This window comes from Leptinotarsa decemlineata, unplaced genomic scaffold (assembly GCF_025532065.1).
Source record: "Leptinotarsa decemlineata unplaced genomic scaffold, Ldec_3_MD MMD2_tig00026354_RagTag_RagTag, whole genome shotgun sequence".
Taxonomy (NCBI): Eukaryota; Metazoa; Arthropoda; class Insecta; order Coleoptera; family Chrysomelidae; genus Leptinotarsa; species Leptinotarsa decemlineata.
Genome location: NW_027412702.1, coordinates 1,052,050 through 1,074,589, shown reverse-complemented (window position 1 = coordinate 1,074,589; position 22,540 = coordinate 1,052,050). Strand labels below are relative to the sequence as shown.

Sequence of the window (22,540 nt, the reverse complement as noted above, 5' to 3'; positions counted from 1 at the left end):
AATTAAAAAAAACAAATCCGTACATATGTTTCAACTAGAAAACTACCTCCTAAACATCAGCCTGGCTTTAAGAGCGAATACAGTTGTTCTTCGGCCTTGGGTGCTGTTACGGATGATATAGTGAAGTCGATAGACGACAACAAAATGGGTGGACTCATTATGATAGATTATTCCTGTGCCTTTGATACGATTAACCATGATATACTGTTATCAATTATACATCACCTTGGATTCAGCAGGACGTCAGTGGAACTCACCAAATCGTATTTAACAGATCGTCAACAACATGTGAAGATTGATGATGAAATTTCAGATAGTCTAACCATTCAACGAGGTGTACCACAAGGTAGTATTCTTGTGAAAAAGCTAATGGTTTAATTAATGCAGACCTGTCGCGACTCGTAACATTATCGATAAAACATTTTCTAAAAATCAATTCTTCGAAATCTTTTGCCATTTTATTCGGAAATGAAATTCAAAAAATAGAAGCTACGAATAGATTACGAATCTGTATCAATGATGATGTTATCAATTTCAGCGATCATGTGAAAAATCTTCGTTTACATCTGAATTCAAAATTGCGGTTCAACGAACATGTTACTTCTAAACTGAAAACGGCATACGCAGCTCTGAAATTGTTTTATTCTCATCGAAATGAAATGAATATAAAAACAAAAAAATGTTATGTGACTCGATGGTTTTATCACATTTCAACCATTGTGACACAGTTAATGGTCCTTTTCTTCGGAAATGTGATGCCTTTCGTATCCAAAAGGTACAAAATTCATGTCTACGTTTAATTTATAATCTCAAAAGGAGAGATTTTACATAAGCAACATTCACGTTGTTTTTTTTTATAAAATCCTTGAAACTGATACAGCTGAATATCTGTTCAGGAGAGCCACATACAGGACAGATGTTCATAATCTCAATTTGAGGAGGAATAATCTTATTGATATACTAATGCATAATAAAGAAATATTCAAATCTTTTCTTTTTCTCGTCAGATTGCTTTAATTTCCTCTTTAGTTGATATTCCCGATTTTGCATTGTCTCTGAATTCCTTGAAAAAAAAATTGTTGACTCACCAATGATATTACCTAGTGAATAAAATGCATCTTTTTAGTTTTCATTTTTGTAATTAGTGGTATATTATAAAAATTAATTATTTTAGTTTATATTTGTTCAACCAGTGGTGTATTCAAGTATTAATTATTTATATAGGTTATAAGTACTCACTTTATTATAACTAAGTAGATTTTCATTAATAATTCATTATATATTTTGTTTTTTTTTAGGGGAGTGTGGAAGAATCGGTCAATTGACCTAACACTACTCCTTTTGTTTTTCTGTCTTCTTTAGGTTGAGTTTTACAGTTCTGTAATCATTTTACCGGCAAATAATAAACAATTTATTATTATCATTATTATTTTTTCCACCGTAGTGTGCGCTGGTCAGGCCCTTTTCCCTGAAGCCCCGATACCTTCTCGCTTATTCCAAGAGCCTCCACGTGTTGTGGATAATCCGATGACTGCTAATCAGGTGGAATCCTTCTGGAAAGATATCTATGAACACCCGCAGCCATTCAACTTAGACACTCCAGCCCTAGCGCAATTCGAAGCTTTCAACAGAGCTTCGACAGCCTGATCTCAATGAACTGCGCAACCCGATAACCCCGGATGACGTTCGAAGGGCCCTAGTTGGTTCCAAGAACTTTGCTGCTCCAGATCCAGATGGGCTGAACACTTATTGGTGGAAAAAACTACCAAGTACCCACCGCCATCTGGCCACAGTTTTCAACTAATGACTAAACGGAGAGCAGCCGATTCCGCATTGGTTTGTCGAGGGGCGGACCGATCTCATCCCCAAAAGCGGAGATTTGTCGATTCCTAAGAATTACAGACAGATAACATGCATGAATTCGTGTTATAAGCATCTTATACACACGAATACTCACCGCAGTTGACCGAGTGTTCGAACGGATATATGAGCAGAGAGGGTCGAAGAGACGAGTCGCTGGATGTAAAGAGAACCTGCTCATCGATAGATGTGTAACGCAGGACTCGATATAATATAAGCGTAACCTCTCTATGGCCTGGATCGATTACCGTAAGGCATTTGATACAATTTCGCATGAGCTCATCTTGCATTTGCTCAGATGCCTTGCGGTACCCGACAACATAGTGAGATTCATTGAACAACTGATGCCACTTTGGCGAACTCGCTTCACCATAACATCTGGTCAAGCAAGAGTCCAAATAGGGTGGGTCACTTTCAGAAGGGATGTATTTCAGGGCGATTCCCTCAGTCCCCTTCTCTTCTGCATCTCACTATTGCCATTATCCGTTGCGCTCAGAAATACTCGAGGGTATAACTGTGGCACCCCCGGAAACTGGAGGCACAAGGTCACCCATCTGTTTTATATGGATGATTATATGGAACTTTATGAGAGAAGGATCTCCATCATTCCTTGAGGGTGGTGGAAGAGTACACGCATGCTTTTTAAAAATGTCTCATGAGTTATCATTCTTTTTCAATGTTCAAGTTATTGGACCGTTATGTAGCAGGAAAAAAGTGGCAATTTGAAGTGAAATTTATTTTTCAATCCTTCGAGAAATAAAGCCAGAAGAAAATAAAAACATTTTTCCGAAATTTCTGTTTTTTCCGGATATTTCCAGATATACCCGGAATTTCAGAACTTTCTCAACGGTATATTGTTGTTTGCCCCGCTTTAACCATCTTTGTATCTCTCATAGTTTCCGAAATCCCAATGGTGAGGATGGTATTTGAAAGACCCTATATGAACAATACTCACAAGTAATCTGAGTTTAACAATTGAAAATCGATTATTAAATGAAATTTTTCTGTGACGGGACAAAAGTTTGATATTTTATCTCTGATGGCAGGTAACAAAATGTCACTTTTTATGAAATTACTTTTTCCCCGGGAAAAAAGTATCCGTGATTTATATTTTAGAATATTTTCTTATACAAAAGTTACATTTACTTTATATCAAAAGCGCAATTATTAAATGTGCATTGCATGAATGATATGTTCCTTGAACTATACGGTACAACAGTTGAATTTTCTTGTATTGAAATTATATTTTTTTCTGCCATGGACACTACTGCTGTTGATGTACCTGGTCGCAAATAGTGTGAGGGTGTTATTTCAGCACTGGCAAACGTTCTAAACACTTTATTAGCTATTTCTGTCCTGTGTGCTACCGATTCATCAACATAACCTTCAGCGACCGTTGATGACTTCCAACCGCCATGTTTCTTTAGTGTCATCAAGTCTCCTCCAGATTCAACTGGAAGTGTAGCAGACGGTCTTCGAAATGAATGACCTGTATATGAATTGGCATTTTTAAGTTGAAGAAAATTAGCCACTGCTTCAGGTACCTTATAAAACTGATTGCTAACCACAACCTGATTGATACATTTTCCATTGCGATATGCATAAAACAGGCGGCGATCGTCTGCTGCTGCTGGTCGAAGAGCTATGTACATTCGATAAAATTTAATATATTCTTCAATAACTACAAATCTCCTGTTTACATCATTTTTTGTTTGCTTGAGTTTCAGAATTACTAACGTGGCTAAATTATACTTCATGGGATACTCACGGATTTTCGCGATTTTTTCTGGGATGATACTACATGATGGTAGGAATTCAGAACACTTTTTATTTTTTGTCGGACTCAATTAGTTTTCGATATATATAGCCTGTCAAAGTTTGTATGACGTCATATTTAACCTTTTTTTTTAAAGCAATGAACGATTGCAGTTCACATATTTTTTTATTTAACACAACTTTTTCCATATCATCGCACCTTTTTGTATCCTTTTTCAATCACTTATTTCCGAGTTTCCTGAAATTAGAATAAAATTCCATAATTTTTCAGGTGCACACATCGATATAACCTTATAGGTTATGTCGTTCCTTTTAGAATTCGAAGGTCAGGTTACATGTTGAGGTAACATAGTTTTTACAAAAGTAAATATTCGAAAATACGTTTCTTTTAGAATTCGAAGGTCAGGTTAGGTGTTGAGGAAACATAGTTGTTACAAAAGTAAATATTCGAAAATACGTTCCTTTTAGAATTCGGAGGTCAGGTTAGATGTTGAAGAAATATAGTTATTTCAAAAGTAATTATTCGAAAATACGTTCCTTTTAGAATTTGGAGATCAGGTTAGATTTTGAGGATACATAGTTTTTCAAAATTCTAAAGTAAGGATAGACTGAGTTACGTTACGTCGGGTTAGGTTAGGTTGAGTTAGCATGTGACAAATTATGGAATTTTATTCTAATTTGAGGAAACTCGGCAATAAGTGATTGAAAAGGGATAGAAAAAGCTGCAATGATATATGGAAAAAGTTGTGTTAAATAAAAAAATATGTGAGTGATGTCATATTCAGAGCTTACTGTAATGACAAGAGTGACATTATCATTGAAAATATTTCTATTTCATGAATGCTTATTTAATGGGTTTTATACAAGGTGTAACTATTTTAAATTGAGAATTTTACCGAGATTTATCTATGCCTGGTAAATAATTGCGAATAATACTTAGATTTTCAATGTCTTTTTTTATGCTCATGTTATTGGGATTTTTGTTAAATAGGATCACTTTGTGAAATAGCTTTTTGGACATAGTTTTTTCTGAATGTGAAACTTTTGCTCGATCAATTTTAATTTTGTGTCCTGTTTCAATAGAAAGTTGAGTTAGTGCACATGAATTTTCATTTAATCTTAAATCACTTTTGTGTGAAGTTATTCTGCTTGATGATGTTTTGGAAGTTGTTCCATTATAATTGAAATCAGAATTATTACGTGGTACATTGTAAATAACGTTTGATTTTTCCAAATCAGATGTAGAATCTTTTGACTGTGTTTTAATATTTCCAATGAATTCAATATTTTTTTAGAAATTTTGATATTCTTTTCAATGTGAGAAACTTCAATTAATTGAATAGAACTTGCCGATATGTGATGGAAATCGATATTAAAACTAATCAATACGGTTTACTGTAGAAATTAGTTTTAACCTCTTATTGTTTTGAAAGAGTATTTTCCAATATTAGAAAAAGCAAAATATTTCATTCTGTCTTCTATCTGACTATAAGCATTTTCATTTGTATGCTCTGTCTTACATACAGTAGTAAAACTGATATAGTTGAGTATATTTTCTGAAAAAAAAATTCTATTAGTAAATTTTTCAATAACAGTATTTTTTTATTTTAGTGTAGGATGAACTAGTTTTTCGAATTTTTTTTTGATGAAATGAATTGTAAATAATATATCTCCCGAACTTGTTGGTTCAATATAACAATCTGTTACTGATGAATTGTCATCTCTGCGAATTATTTTTGTATCTAAAATAGGAGTAGTATAGTTATCTTTCAGTTCTACAGTGATTTGTAACTTGGGGTTATAATTGTTAACTTTTTCAAGTATTTCACACAAGTGACACCATCAACAAATTTTCAAGAAACGAAACCTTGAAACAATGTTGGGGAAGTACTTCATCGAAGAGATCATATATAACGTATTGTTCAAGTATTCTTGAAATTGTTGTAGCCATTGGTGTACCTAAGATCTGTTTATAATAATTTCCTCCAAATGAAATTTACTTATTTCAAAAAATTTGTTTTGGGTATTTTGACAATTTTTTTCTATATCATTCCATCTTTTCGAAATTTCTTTTACAACCAGTTCTATAGGTATGTTGCTGAAATTATATCCTCTTGCGATATATTCATGAGGGTAACAAATTCGAAAGAATCTTTGATATAATATCCAAGTTTTGTGCTTGAGTCAGAATTTCTCTTATTATTGCAGATATTTTACTATTTGGAGCATCAGCGGATGAACTGATTGATCTGATTTTGTGGGTAGGTTTATGCATTTTAGGTAATCAGTAATATTTTGGTGTAACTGAGTTATATATCATGAATTTCTTTGCATATCATCAGATATCATTTTGAATTTCTTCAATTCAAAAATAAGTTCATTTGCTTTTTGTTGAGAAGTTGAGGTATGATCTCTTTTGATAGAAACACAAAATTCTTTGTCATGACGATTTTTCATTAAAATTCTTTTTGTTTATAATAACGGTCACATTACTTTCATCTGATCTAGTTACTATCTAGTTTGGGCGATTTTCACAAAAATCTTTTGATTTTTTATATAGTTGAGTCGGATGATTTTTACAATTATATGGTTTTTGGAAATAATCCATAAGTATGTTGATGATTTTGGCTTTATAAATATTTTTCTCATTTTCATTGAAATCATTCCTTATATATTCGATTTCCAACAATGAATTTGGAATCGAAATGTCTTTAATTGTTGGAGGTAAACTGAAATTGTATACAAGTACATGAAATTTTTCAATATCTTTGGGAAGGTTGACTTCAGTCAGATTTTTTAACCACTTTTCATCAGTTTTGATTTCTCGATTTTTTAATATTCCCAATCTATTTAATTTATTCATATTCTCAAGTTTTATGTCATAATTTTTTTTTGTTATATTTGGTAGTTTGTGTTTCATATTCGTACTAAATTTCATGAAGTAGTGAAGGCCTTAAAAAATGAGTATGTTTAGTCAAAAATTTTTGAAGATTGTTGAGTCCATTTCTGATCAAATTTTCATTAAATGATGTCAACCATTCTCATAGAAAAAAGACCAATGGAGACAAATCAAGAAATGTTGGTGGTCATTCTGCAGAACCGCTCCTTGCGTATTATTACTTTCTTATCTTTTTTTATTTCTCTTTACTCTGGTAATTTTCATATTTTAATTTGCTTATTTTGTTTTATTGTATTGTTATTTCACGTTTCATTGCATACATTCATTGCTTATAATTGACATTTCAACTAGTCATTTTAGTTTCATTTGTTCTTTCATATATTTCGAATTGAATTAGATCCATTTTAGACAATGAAAGTCCTAACTAATAGAAATCACCATGAAACATTGTCATCCACTCCCAAAAAATGAACGTAATAATGAAACTAACCTGACAGTGACCATTTCAGAATGATTCTGACATATTCATTAACGATGTCAGTAGTAACTACATAATGATATTCAGGACCATGTTATGTATTTGAGAAATAAATTTTCCACCGTGTAATTTTATTCCTATTATTTTCATTAATATCATTCAATAGTTCAGGTTGTCCTAGTTTCTAGAAAGTTTTTGAATGAAATAAAAACCTGAATCTGTATTCCATTTTTCCCATTGTTATATCAATAATGCTACAACATTGAATATAGAATTGACATATCTTTCAAATATGGTCAGTCGATTATAATTTACATTTGACAAGTGGTAAATTTCCATGTTGAACTTGTCCCCTAAAAACTGAAGTTATTCAAGTAGCTAGATGTAGTTTATAGTCTCGATATGAACGTATTCTTATATGATGCAAATGCTCCCTAAATGGCTTTGAACTCAATCGTCTTTCCGAACCAGAAGAAGACCTGAAAAAAAATCAGCTCAGAAAAAGTTGGTTGAGAGAACCCGGCAAAATGATTTTACGTGACACAATTTCGTTAAAATCTTCTAATTAATTTGAAAGGTCTCAGATGTTTACAAAGCCAACCCGGATCATTAAGCTGTACACGTGTTAACTTTCTTTGCTACGTGAAAAATAAATTTAACCACTTCGAAATAGAGACTGCTCAAGTATTGAATAATCTCCAAGTTATTTTTTTGGCTCAGATCCTCTAACTGCCATAACTTGAATTGAAGTTTGGTTTGGTAAGTTTTGCCTCTTCTGAAAGAAGATTAACGAATATGAATTCCATTTTATTTATCCTTCAGTAGTAACAAAGAATTCAGATTTGTAGTTAAGAATTTGAGAAGTTAATAGCATTAGTTTTCGTAGAATATTTATATCGAACCTCTCTTATTTGTTGTTTGGAATTTGCTGTAATAATATGCTATTTGAATCTTCGTTGAAAAATTTTTTATATTGTGTAGGTTGCAATGTGGGGTGCAAGAAACGTGTTCAAATGGCTGAAGGAAACTTACAATAATCCTGAAATTTTCATATGCGAATATGGTTATTCTGATAATGGAACAACTTTAGAAGACAATGAGAGAATTAGATTTTCTAGGGTGAGTATTTTGAAACGAAAAAACATCAAAAGTGGAAAGTTTTTTTGAAATCTCATTTGAAGGAATACTGAAGTATTTATTGAATATAACTTCAGCCTTTCACACTGTTTCTTATCAAAAATAAATATTTCTATATAACACGACAGTACCGAAGTTTTTCATCAAGATACTCTACTGAGAATAAATATCCGATTAACTTCTGATTCTTGACAAATTTTTGTACCATTCCCCCATATGCTCCATGTTATGTTGGTAGATCAAAACATGTGTTACACTGTTTGGAACCTTTGGTGTTGTTATGAATATTACTGGAGCCTAATCTCAACACCAAACCGTTATTTTCAACACTTCAACAAGTGTTTTAACCACCAAGTGATCATCTTCAAGATGAAGATTAAACTTCCTCTTGAAGATGATCACTTGGTGATTGAAAAACATGTCGACGTGTTAAAAATGACGGTTAGGTGTTGGGATTAGACTCCGGTTATATTCAAATCAAAACATGCTGCTCGATTTGTTGATTTCTTCTCAATGGGTATTTTTTCATGTTCGCCAATACGAACCCCTAACGGTTTCTAGGTTCACCGATATATGACTCGCCTAATAGTATCTGGTTAACGCAATTCTTGGAGCCGACCATGTTTGCTGTCTGAATTTTTGTTGACCTGTTATGTACACCCGGATCTAGGCGGGAGGCAAGCCCTAGCCTATGCCCCGAGCGGCAAGTTCAGAGGGCGGCCAAATCCACACTTTACAGACGTACGGACAACTCATAATTCACTCAACTTTGATCTACACTGGGCACGATCATTTTTATTCGCGAGGCGCGTAGGCATACTTCAAAATACGCGCCCGCTCGCCCGCACGAATCGCGGCACACGGGCATGCAAAAGCTATATTTGAAAAGTTCCTCGTTGATCTCTCTTCACGACAGTGTTTTATTTCGGCCAATCTTATGATAATGGGTCCAATATAGCCGGCATCTATAAAGAAGTACAAGCCAGAATCGTAGAAAGAAATGAGCTTCGATCCCTTTTTAAATCTTATAGGTGTTCTGACTTATACCAGGAACTATGAACCTATAAACTTATATATAATGAATGCTAATGTGTATGAAATATCTAAAGAAATCGCCATTGGTATATTATTTTGATTTCTGTACAACGTTTATTTGACTTTAGAATTACACAACTTTTTTAAATTTCACCGACCTTCTAACTCTGAAGGTTTTCGAAAACTTGATGGTGGTCTGCATAAAAAAATAATCTATATAACAGTATGGTCGACATAATTATTGGATTCTGTTAACACCACTTCATGACATCAACGAATTGCATTTTTCTATAATTATTTCGAAAAAACTTTTGCAATAAACAATTACAATAAAAATTTAAAAAAACTTGAAATAGCTAACTGTAAAATGTTGCTCTTTATCAAAGTTTGCTACCTATATAGAATAAAAAATAGTTTTGCTCTGCACACTTGTCCCACGAACTTTCGAAAAAGTATAACAACACTTTTGTTTTCATAGACAGATATTAAGATACATTTTTTTAAAGCTCATATTCAAGTTATATTTACAAATAACAAATAAAGAACTAATCAATGGACTCAAAATTAGCACATCTACTGAACCTGATGGAATTTCTGTTCATATTATTAAAAAGTATCACACTTACTTTGCTATACCCTCTGTCATATCGCACCCTTAGAATGAAAGTGACTTAACTCAAAATTCCTGTAATACTCGATTTTACCATAAACTGACCTTATAAAGCAAACTCTATAACCCTGTAAAGAAAAAGTCACCTATCTCTAAGTATAACAGGGACAACGCATGTTTCGGTCTCTTTTACTGTTTCCGCTATTCATTTATGTATGTTGTGTGAAAGAGGCAGAACTAGTATTAAGTCAGAAGTGTTTTCTAGTGGACGTGTAAAACATCGGCGGATCTCGAATTGTGTCTGTTTATTGCAAATACTGTGAAGGTAGGTAACAACAATTTTTTTGTAATAAAGTGACCATTTATGAAATAGGTCTGTATAGAACAAAATATATAATAGTGTTCAGTGACCATTAACAGATTAGGTCTATTTAGTAAAAAATAATAATTAAAGACAAACGGCTCTTATACGAATAGGTCTATTTTTGACTAAAATCATACTTATTATTTTTGTTATTCTGAGTATTGAGCCTGTTTAGTAGTAAAAATAAGAAGGATTAGTTGGCTATTTTTTGGAATACGTCACCTTAATATAAAAGTTTTGTACGTTATATACCGATTTGAGTATTGAGTATTTTAACAAACCGATTGGGTGGGCATAAGAATGATGATCACGATCTTTAGTAATGAAGGATCGACTATAATAGAGAGAGAGTTCAAATCCAAACGATGAATTACAGTTTAATAAATTTGTTTTGTTTCAGACTTTACTTCACAAGTTTACTAGTTGAAATGATAACATCAAGACGAGTTCAAGAGATGTTTAGTTTGATGGGACTAACACCTCCAAAATTGCAGACTGATGAAAAAGAAAAACAAGACAGGGAGCCTTTGGTTGAGTGTCTCAATAGCGATGTTGCTCAATGGGTAGAAAATCAGTATCGTGTAACAATCACCAATCCACCTATTCCGAATGACTGGAGTTGCGATAAAGAAAACCAACCTAATTCTGATGCTGTATATCATAATGAATGCTCATTACTACATACAACACTTCCGTCTCAAATTGAGGACTTACAAACACACGTCCACCTAGATCGTGATGTAGGTGAAGTAATTAATGACAGCTACGAGGGTAACGTGGAAAAAACTCTGTCACAGAAAGCCATCATCGATCCTAAAATAAATAACATGTCATCGTCATCATCGAAGATTTCATCTGGATCTCGCCTCAGAAGAAAATCGACTCCAATTGATACATACAAGATGTCACCATTACACGCCGGCGAAAGCGATGTGGACCTAAGCGATAGCGATCCGACATTAATTGTGCCAGAGAAGAAGGGTTCCAAGAGTCGTGAGAGTTTAACTAATTTTGACTTCCGCTCATCTCACAGTCAGACGTCTCCTTCTAACAATTCACCTGCCCGTAGTTTGTTGTCAAACAAAAAATCCTCCCGTCGTAGTTCATCTTCTATAAGTTCATCCAGTAGTAGTTCTTCATCTAGCAGCAGTTCTTCATCTAGCAGCAGTTCGTCATCAAGTAGCAGTAGTGCACAATGCGACAAAAACACCAATCAAGATAACAATAATTTTTCCAACAGCAGAAAAAGGAGACGGGATACCACGAAATGGAAACAGACGTCCGCTAAAATTGCAAGGAATAGTGGGCAAGCATACACTTTTATCTCTAAATCAAAACGTCAAATCAAAGCACGCTCCGTAAAACCACCGTGTTCTCAAAGGTGTAGGTTGAAATGTCGAGACAATATCAGCGAAGAGCAGAGAACAAGTCTTTTCAAAAAATTCTGGGATTTGAATGAAATTGATCTACAGCGCTCCTTTATCAATTCAAGTATGGCCGAAATATCTCCAAAATATCGTTACTCTAATGCTGAAAATCCAAGAAAATTTAACCACGCATTCTATTTCACTCTAAATAATGAGAAACGGCGAGTGTGCAAAACATTTTTTTTTGAAAACTTTAGACATTTCTGATCGCATGATTCGCACCGTTAAAAGCAAGAGAGACACTGAAGGTTTCGTGCAGAAAGACTTGAGAGGTAAGCATTACAGACATATTAAAGTTGACGCAAATATTCAAGATATGAGAGACCACATTAATTCTATTCCCCGGATAGAGTCTCATTATTTAAGAGCACAGACAACACGAAAGTACATCGATGGTTCAAGAACGATCACAGAAATATACAGAGATTATGTTGATAATCAAAAGCAAAATGATAAGACCTACGGAAAGTTCAACAAGTTCTACGAGATATTTACTACTGAGTTCAATATTAGCTTTTTCAAGCCAAAAAAAGATCAATGCGACTTATGTAATCAATACTTACTATGTCCAGAAGCTAACAGACTAAATATTCAGGCTGTGATGCAATGTCCAACGGGCGATATTTCTGCCTTTTACTATAAATCGAGGCTCAACAGTTTCAATTTTACCATACTAGAATTGGATAAACCGAAGGAAGTAAAATCTGATTCTAAGTATTGCTGTTATAAAAGCGTAAATTGCTATTTTTGGAACGAAACTCAAAGTAAGAGAGGCTCAAACGAATTAGGATCTTGCTTATTCAACTACCTTCAATCCATTGATGCACGATCCGGAGGAAAAAAAGTAGATGTCATTTTATATTCTGACAACTGTGGTGGCCAGAATAAAAATAAATTTATAGCGAGTTTCTTTTCATTTGCGGTTGTGTATTTTGAAAACATTCATTCCATAATTCATAAATTTTTGATACAAGGCCATGCAGAAAATGAAGGGGACAGCGTGCATATCTTAATAGAGAAAGAAGTGAAAAAGAGCCTTAAGTCTGGTCCCATATACATTCCTCAACAATACGTCACCTTGATGAGAAGTGCTAAGAAGAATGGATCCCCAATTCTTGTTCACGGACTTGATTTTCATTATTTTTTTGATTTAAAAGATCTACAAGTTCAATGGGGCTACAACTTCTCAGGAAATGAAGAAAGAGAAACGTGTAACTGGAATAATATTAAATTGCTGAAGTTTACGAAAGAAGATCCATTTCTGATCTATTACAAGACTTCTTACAAAGATGATTTTAAAATACTTAACGACACTAGAACAATTGGAACTTAGAAAACTGTATTCGAAAAGGATTGAGCTAAGTACTAACAAAAAAAAGGATCTCCGTGAGTTACTTAAAAAAAACTTGATACCAAATGTTTACGCTGCTTTTTATCAATCTTTATTTAACAATGAGTAAAAAAACCCTATTAAAACAAAGTTTTCACTACAAATCTTACTCGTCGTTATTAATGACTAATTGAAAAGATATTTTTTATTCTGCTATATAAGGATGTGATTTTTATTTTCTGTTTGAAATAGTAACTCTTTCATGTGATTCTCAGTTATTAAGAGTTTTGACTTTGAATGTTATTTTTCATTAATAAGTTTAAAGATATATTTTGTTTTGTTATCAAAGTATGTGAATTTTAATTTATAATTTGCAAAAGTAATTTATGTGATTTTCAGTTAGGTACTGTTTGCTAAACTGATTAAACATAAGATTTTTTAGTTTATAAGCGTAATGTAAATTACGGGTAATCTAAGACTATGTTTCTGAAATAATGTGTTATTTGCTAGTCAAAAGTGGCAATTAATTACTACAACCTCATTAATGATAAGACTTAAATGAAAAGTTATTAAGACTGTTGTAAAGACTTGAAATAAATAGATACATTTGATTTTAAAAAATTTGCATTTCAATTTACTACGTTGTATTCACAGAACTTTCAGTACAACAATGACTTATTATTTATTATGTCAACAGAACGCTCTCCAATATGCGTCATAAACAGACCTAACTCATAAAAAATCACAAAAAGTTCAAAAATAATTTTGCAATAGTGACTCAATTTGTAACTACTTTATATTTAATGTCAAAATATATATTAAAAATATTATAAATACAAAATTACTTGGCCACGGTGTACTCAAAAGGCTAATCCATAAATCTGCAAAAAATCGATCTAATGCGTCGGAACACAAAAGAGTTATATTGAGATGTATTCAATACTATACTTTTTTGAAAACTTTCTTGCTCATTTACCACAAACTGCATTTTTTGAATTCAGTCACTTTCATTCTAAGGGTGCGATATATTAAATTTAATCATCGTAGTAGGAGAAATACCAGCCTCCTACAAAAAATTAATTACAGTACCAATTTTCAAGTCTGGGGATAAAAAACTTGTAACTAATTATAGACCTATAACACTCATAAGCAATTTTGTAAAAATTTTGGAAAAATGTATGAAAAAAAGAGTGGTGCATTTCTTGGAAAATAATAATTTTTTTTAAATGTCAATTGGGTTTCAGAGAAAACAGGTCCACTGACAAAGCCATCTTTGAAGTAGTTAATTTGGTTAACAATTCTTTTCAAAATCAAGACAAAACTATTACTGTTTTTTTAGATTTAGCTAAGGCCTTTGCCACGGTGTGCCAGCAAGTGCAAATAACTGGTGAGATGGTAAGAAATCCTGAACAGTCTACTTATTCCGTCGCGAATGTTTGTGAGGTGTCTTCTTCTACTGTGTGAATACTTTTCACACACCATACAAAATTAAAATGGTACACCAATTTACTGAAGATGACTCTGATCGAAGAACAGAATTCTGCGAAATCATGACGTTTCAATAATTTAAAGTACAGCTTGTTTTTGCTTGAATTGAACACATCTTTTCTATAGATATTTTTTAAATCTGCTCCTCCAACTTTGAATGATTTCAATTTGTACGAACTGTTTCTACTATATTTTTCAACTCCCTAGAAAATATATTTTCGATTATATAAATTTCCATATTTGATTATTACATTTAATTTAGTTCTAATTCCACTCATAATGATAAAAATGTAATTTATATTGAAAGGTGATTATGCTCATTCTGAAAAAGTTTGATAAGGAATTGGAAAAGAACAAAAGTACACAAAAAAGGTACGCGGACGCCCTTTCTGGAGATGAAACTCAGTTTTGTATTGTGACTGTCCACCGTCATAGAACGTGCCACCAATAAAATAAACATCACTCTCATTCACACCTGTTGGAGACCGGGGTGGACCGGATGTCCACGTGGGAGTGTAACAGTGGAACTACATAACTCCTATCCCCATTCATGCCGGTTGGAGGCCGGAGTGGACCATGTGTCCACGTGGGGACTGGATTTTATCTATCATATGTGTTGAATTATGTGTAAAAGGTCAAAAAGTCTCCCGAGAAAGAGGCTAAATGAAGGATAAAAAAGGGGTGGCAGCATTGCTTCGAGCAAGACCGCTGCGCCTCCCCCGACAAAGCTCCTGTCAATTCTGATAGGAGGAGGATAGACAAATGCGCCGAAAGAAAGCAACGTCCAATAAATCTATAGAGAGACAGAGAGAGAGAGAGAGAAAGAAAAGTATTCCTTTTTTTATATTTTATGATAATCCCTGGAAACGATCCTTCACTAACTGAAATGTAAGAAAGCGTTATTTATGTAATGTGTTATGACACATTACAAGAACATGAAGAAAACATACTTTCAATTAATTCACTATCAATTTTTATATTTCAGATGTATTTGAGTGCATTCCATGATGCTATCTACAAGGATGAAGTCAGAATTTTTGGTGCAATGACTTGGAGTCTGCTTGACAACTTTGAATGGACATCTGGATACAGGTATTACAAAAGTCACACCTGTTTGCTGAATCTTTCCAATTTCTAATAAACAATACTTCTTCAGAAGTTGTGTGCCATAAAAAATTCGAAAACTTTTACTGCACAGCTTTGCTACACCAATTTCTATAGATTAGCTTAGCAATTTACAAATATTCCTCAAAGAATAGAAATTAGTAATGAGTTATCGAAACCTATTTTGCATCGGAAGTGGTTTCTAGAAGCTAGAGAGGGACATATGGAACGCCGTTTTACTTTTCATTGTCACAAATATTCATTCCTCAATTTATTCAACTAACAATTTATTTGTTTGAATTTAATTGATTTGTTCGATACATTAAAAACGATTGTTCGCGAAATTTGTTCTATGACACTTGATTTAAAATATTACATGAATTAATTTGTTTGATGAAAAGTTGCGAACAGTTATAATATAGATTCATTGTTTGAAATTTTTGGAAGTAAATGTTTGTCATATACTTTTTTTGTAACTATCGAATAAATTACTACAATTTCTGTTAAACATGAATAAAATTGTTTGTTGATAATTATAGTTACATGAATTAAATCGATTGTTGATAATTTTAATTCGGCGCTAACGTCGAACGGATTCTTCTAGAAGCTGAATTTTTAAATCTGGCAACATGATAGTCTAGTGATAGTAACACAATATTCCGTCCGCAGCGCCGAATAAAAATTATCAATAATCAATTTAATTCATGTTCATGTATTCATGTATCAATATACCAATAGAAAGTAAAACGGCATGCCACGCCGCTGAATTATTTTGTTTGTTGAATTTCAGTGATACATGAATTAAACTGATTGTTGATAATTTTTATTCGGCGCCACAGTTGAACGGCGTTTTGTCGTACTATAAATGAACTAGCATGTTGCCATATGTAACACTTGAACTTCTTAATAAATCAGCTCGATACCAGCGCCGAATTAAAATTATCAACAATCGTTTTAAATGTATCTTTCAAATACAACAAACTTTTTAAATCATCAAAAAATTTAATTCTTTGTCACAAATTGACTTTTTAAAATGATTGATGAAATAAAATCATACTTGCTCGAGAATGTTTGGCACAAAAGTTGTAACTTAATTTTAAATTGAATGCAATGAAGTGAATGTTGGAAATATTCAACAATTTCAATGAAATTGAAATAAAACAATCTTTATTATTCATAGAAAAATATTTAGTATGGAAAGTTAATTTGCTATATTTTCAGACAAACGAAAGCCTATTTTTATTACCAACAATGTTTCATGGGAAAACTTTGATGTTGATGTTTGTTCATTCCTGTGTTGAACTATATGTATATAGATTATTTTTCAGCATAATATATAGTAAATTGGCGTTCCATTGTACAATACTCTGAAACAATATTTTTCTTCGGAATCAATAAAAGCCTCAAGTTATTTCATTAGTCTTTTTTACTCAAATAACAATTTTATGCATGTAACATTTTAAATCAAGTGTCATTTAAAATAGAACAAATTTTGCGAACAATCGTTTTTAATGTGTCCAACAAATGCATGAATCAATTAAATTTAAACAAATAAATTGTTAGATGAATTATTTGACGAATGAATATTTGTGACAATAAAAAGTAAAAAGGCGTTCCATAGAGATAAATATTCGAATCAATAGGTAATGAAAAGAAGAACGGAAGATAAGGAATGGTAATTGCTCAGTAGAACTCTCAAATCTCAAATATTCGAAGCAATAGGTAATGAAAAGAAGAACGGAAGATAAGGAATGGTAATTGCTCAGTAGAACTCTCAAGCCTCCAATTTTCGATAATCATGGTGGGCCATATAGCGTCGAAATTCAAGACAGTAACTAATGTCAACATCTGGTAGAAGGGCGATGAGGCTACTGCACTTGCTATCTCTTCAAGATAAGGTACCTACTGGAATATGTGGGATCCGATAAGAATGATTATGAGTACGGGCCTTGCTCGAATATTTAAAGAACACCAAGTCTCTGAAAGATGTTCAAAAAAGGGAAGATCAAGTATCCCGAAGTTTGCAAATGCTATGATGTGAGTTATTTGCATCACATGCAAAATGGGGCTCGAAAAATAATCGACAGAAAACCGATAAAGAGTTAACACGTTGGAACATGTATCGACTTTAGATGCTCAATGACCCAAGATTTCCAACTCAACCCTAAAAATGAAGGAAGAGAGTTTATTGGCCCAACATCAGCTGTATGGAATAAAATGAATCTTCAGTAGGTATTTACAAGAAAGCTGGTAACTCACTTCTTCGGCAAGATAATATACGCGAATCTGGAAAACTTGGTTATGAAAATATTAACGGGCCAAACAGAACCCATTACTGGGATATTTTCCGTCGTCGATTTATAAGCCATTAGACATCACTCCAGAAATTCCTATTCACCAAGCAGAAATGAGTAGTTAATATGTTTGATAACATGCTGAAAGAAGGTATTAATCATTGGAGGGAGAGCATTTCATGGTTACGTACTATTCACGAAGAAGAACGCATTAACCTGTTTCTGCAGCAGCCTGAAGTAAGTAACAAAGATTCCATTAGATTCCATTAGGTGGTTCTGCCTATCTGGATGACGAAATTGTGATAGGAAAAATAGTTGATGATCACCTTGAGTATCTTATATAGATATTACCAAAACAAGCTGAAACTCAAGAAGGGTTCAATTCAAAATAAATTCAGCACATTTGGCCTGGATTAGGAGTTATAAACCACGTAATGAGATTTTCGGGATCATGAACAAAAATCACTACAAAAATTTAGGGTGACTGAATCACAGAAAATGTACAATAGAAAATATCACCCGATTTGATTGGACACCTCAATGCTGGAAATTTTTATCTCAACTGAGATGGAGATAGGAGCCTTCATTCTTCACTTTCAGATAGCGGCTTCTTCCTACGGTGAAGTTCCTAGACCAAATTCACACATGCAAGTAGTGTTGTTCAGAAGTTCATGAACTCAAAAAAGCTATAGGGTCAACTTGCAAAGTGATTCGAAAAACTTCAGTGAAATAACTTCCAAATAACACATTTCAGTCATATATACAGGCAGAACATTTCAGGCAGGCCACTATTAGGAACTCCAAAACCTTCGAAATCAGAAGGTTGACAAAATTACAAAAAAAAATGCTTATTCCAAAGGTCAAGTAATAAGTGTACCGGAATAGAGAAAAAAAAAAGGATTTTTCAAGATATTAAAAAAATCAATATTGTCAATTCCAGTTTGAAATTAATAGAAAACGCAACAGGATTTTTTTCAATATTTCACACACTTTCATTTGGTGTCATGAAATTCAAGTACAGAATTCAAATCTGAAAGAAAGAAACACATGTTCATCTTCGAGAGAGAGTTAAATATGGCCAATATAGAACAAAACGTATTTGGGAAAATTTTTCAACACGGAATGATAATGTGTATGAAATATCCAAAAAAATCGCTATTGCTATTTTATTTTGATAGATTAGAGCTCTCAGTCGAATATCTTGAAAACGCCTAATACTATTTTCGTTTTCTGTACAACGTTTATTTGACTTTAGAACTACGCAACTTTTTAAGATTCCACCGACTTCCTAACTCTGAAGGTTCCCGAAAACTTGATGGTGGTCCGCATAAAAAAATAGTCTGTATAACAGTATGGTTGAAATAATTATTGTTCTGTCAACACCACTTCATGACATCAACGAATTGCATTTTTCTATAATTATTTCGAAAAAACGTTCTGCAATAAACAATTACAATAAAAATATAAAAAACTTAAAATAGCCAACTGTAAAATGTTGATCTTTATCAAAGTTTGCTATCTATATAGAATAAAAAATAGTTTTACTCTGCACACTTGTAACACGAACTATTGAAAAAGTATTACAACACTTTTGTTTTCATTGATAGATATTGAGATACTTTTTATTAAAGCTCACACTTTGGCCTTTTTACATCGATCAAAATGATCCTAACAAAACGAGGATTCCGAAGAAGTCAGCACAGTTTTTCAAGAAGTTAGCAGTCACCGGTCGTATACCAGAGGATTTGCACACATAAATGGATTGCAGAGAAAATTTTACCATTTTATTTGTAATTTATTTCGAATAAAGTGATCATGTTCAAGTTCTATTTACAATGTTATAACTGGACTCATAAATAGTACATCTACTGGACCTGATGCAATTTCACACTTAGGGGAAAGGTGTACGAGATGCTCGATTGAAGGAAGATGATCATTTTATATTGCAACGAAACTAGTTGTGCCATCTAGTTGTATTTATCGGTAAAATATAGTCCCCGATTTTCCCCCGCCACAGTCAATCGTAATGGCGCCTTGAGCGATAGTTAAATTTTTCGAGGAAGAAAACAAAAATTATGTTACTTTAATCTAAGGTAAGGTTGACTTTAAAATTATGTTTAATGTGTTCTAACGTACTTTAGTGTCGTGGATGATGTATTAGTTAGCTTTGTATATTACACTATTTTGATTTTTTAACAGCATGGAAACACTTGAAACCACATTGGTTATGTTATCGATCATTGAATAAAAAAGGTTGTGTTGGGGCAAACAATTCCGAGTGCATGTTATGTCGCTAAAAAGGCGAGCTAAAGGCAAAAATGAAGTGGCTGTCGGTGGAATTGAATATTTAGCAGGGAAAAAACAGTTTTTACCGCAGAACAGGAAAATGAGCTCGTGAAGCATATTAAAGAAATGGAGATGGGGATGTACGGATTAACACGACAAGACGTTTCATCTTTGACATATCAACTTGCAGTAAAAAATAATATCACCAACCCTTTCAAAAGAGAAAAAGCAGGATATGACTGGCTGAGAGGATTGCGTTAGTGGCATCCAGATATAGCCCTTCGTGCACCTGAATCCACTTCTACTGCTCGAGCACAGACCTTTAATAAATCAGTGGAAGATAAGTTTAATTCCACATTAAAATGTATTCAAGAGACAAACAACCATCCGGGTCACCGTATCTATAACGTTGAAGAAACTAGCATTTCCCTGTATATCATAAAACGAACGTATATATTCCAAATATTCATAGAATACTCTTGGAATATATACATGCCTTTAGAATATTCATAGAATATGCTTGAATGAATATGGCAGGATTATTCCCGAAAGAATGTGCATAGAATGTCTATAAATGGATTATTCTCCCTTGAATATTCTAAGAATATTGTCGATCGAATATACCATATGGTATATTCTTAGAATATATCCCCACGGTATATTTTGGAATATTCTATACAATGGAATTTTGAATTATCTTATAATAACGTATTCAAATAATTCAATATTATTAAAAACAAAAATATTTGAAGATCTTTATCGAATGCATAACCTAATGTATATAACCCTGATAGTGTTAACCAGTTTTTGAACTCAACGCAAAGATTCTGGATGAATTGCTCCAACAGCAACTGTTGGAAACGACAAAAAAATTTGAATGGGCCAATAAATGAACCAAATGCATCAATAAATTGGTTAATTCTCATCCTATTTGTCTTTTTGTATTTGAAATTATTTAATTACAAAGCGAAAAATCCTGGAAACAGAGAAATGGGGAAGTGAATAATTGGAGTAAACGTTTCTCATTGGTCAATTGAAGTGTAGCGCGCGACAGTCGAATAAGCTCTGTGAAAGCGGCTGTCCCTTAATGCATGGTACATTTGCGTTTGCGTTAAATTCGACATTTGATTCAACATGGCGGTTGACGTGGCAGGTTCGCGTGTGTAATGCATGATGTGTTGGTGTTTATCAAAGTATAATTCTGTCACGTTCAGTGTACTATTTATAATTTGGGGTTGTCCAATTTGCAGTACAGCGAATAGTTTGATTTTGGATCTTCAAACAGGAGCGTTGCATCTATTCAGTCTTCAAGAAAAGTAAGTAAAATGCAATAGTATCGATAGTAAAGTCATGGTGATTAACCTACTATACCTCATTTTAGGTTCGAGGAGAGTTGGTGTGTGGGATTTGTTGGTTTGACTAAGTACATGTTTGAACTAGAGTGATTTCAGTTGTGTATCTTCAATAGAGAAAAGTAAGTGAATGACACATTCTTTTGTATCATTTGTTTTCATAATTTTCATCACTCGTTTTCAAGATAGTATCAATTTGCCCAAAAAGAAACAGAGTGGTACCTGGTACAGGCAGGTGCGCCAAGGAACTGAAAACGTAATGATTACTTTTCAACAAGACAATGCAAGTTATTCTCCAAGTCATAAAATGTTGTAAATGTTCATGAGTAACCTATGCGAAAAATATCTATTTGATTTTTATTCCGGTTTTATTGTGCCACTTTCAAATAGTGATAATGAACGTTAATGTACATTTTGTTCCAGGTATTACTATTGAAACACTGGCTGATGCATTGTTGGACAAATATAAGGAAAACTATTCTGGTGAGCAAAGTTTGAATAACTTTAAGTAAGTGAAATTCATTGAAGAACCCATCATACCACTCATTTTAAATACTTCATTTGTGGGTTTATTTTTCTAAGTGAGAAACCTAACCTAACCTAGTTCTTGATGTAATACACTTTTTCTTTTTCAATGAAATGATATATTTATTATTTTTTAATTAGTGCTGATGAATTCACAGAGTTGTTATTTTAGTATATTTTTTAGTTTACATTTGTTTGAGAGTAGGAACATCCTAATTTGAATACATTTCTAATATTTGTAATATGACAGTATTCAGGAATATTTTATTCAGTGAATAAATATTTTGAATTAGATTTTTTATTTTTAATATTGGTTGAAACGTCAAATATTTCAGTGTATATTGTTTTTAAAATATATTTGTTTATGGATATTATGTGTTTTATTACTTGTGTGAATCTTCACATTCTTGAAATATTCCAAATATTCCTAGAATATTCATAAAATATATTTGAAGAATATTCTATGGTGTTTCTCTATTGTATATTCCTACAATAAACTAAGAATATCCTGAATATTTTATGAATATTCCTCGGGTTCTATTCCTGGAATATTCTTAATAGAATATACCTTAGAT

General features: G+C 32.9%; 2 protein-coding genes across 2 annotated transcripts in view; both read left to right on the top strand.

Moving 5' to 3' along the window:
- LOC111508337 (myrosinase 1-like) overlaps nt 1-19,631 on the top strand; it is a 92,832-nt gene extending 73,201 nt beyond the window's left edge. Inside the window, exons 6-8 of the mRNA XM_074184362.1 lie at nt 7,995-8,132; nt 15,390-15,496; nt 19,434-19,631. Of these exons, the coding sequence (XP_074040463.1) occupies nt 7,995-8,132; nt 15,390-15,496; nt 19,434-19,521 (333 nt within the window). The 3' untranslated portion in view covers nt 19,522-19,631. The remainder of the gene's footprint in view (nt 1-7,994; nt 8,133-15,389; nt 15,497-19,433) is intronic.
- On the top strand, nt 10,030-13,223 carry LOC141486422 (uncharacterized). The gene is made up of 2 exons (XM_074184363.1): nt 10,030-10,120; nt 10,560-13,223. Exon 2 carries the CDS (start codon nt 10,588-10,590, stop codon nt 11,791-11,793), a length of 1,206 nt encoding a protein of 401 aa, XP_074040464.1. The 5' UTR covers nt 10,030-10,120; nt 10,560-10,587; the 3' UTR covers nt 11,794-13,223.
- Nucleotides 19,632-22,540: the final 2,909 nt, after the last annotated feature.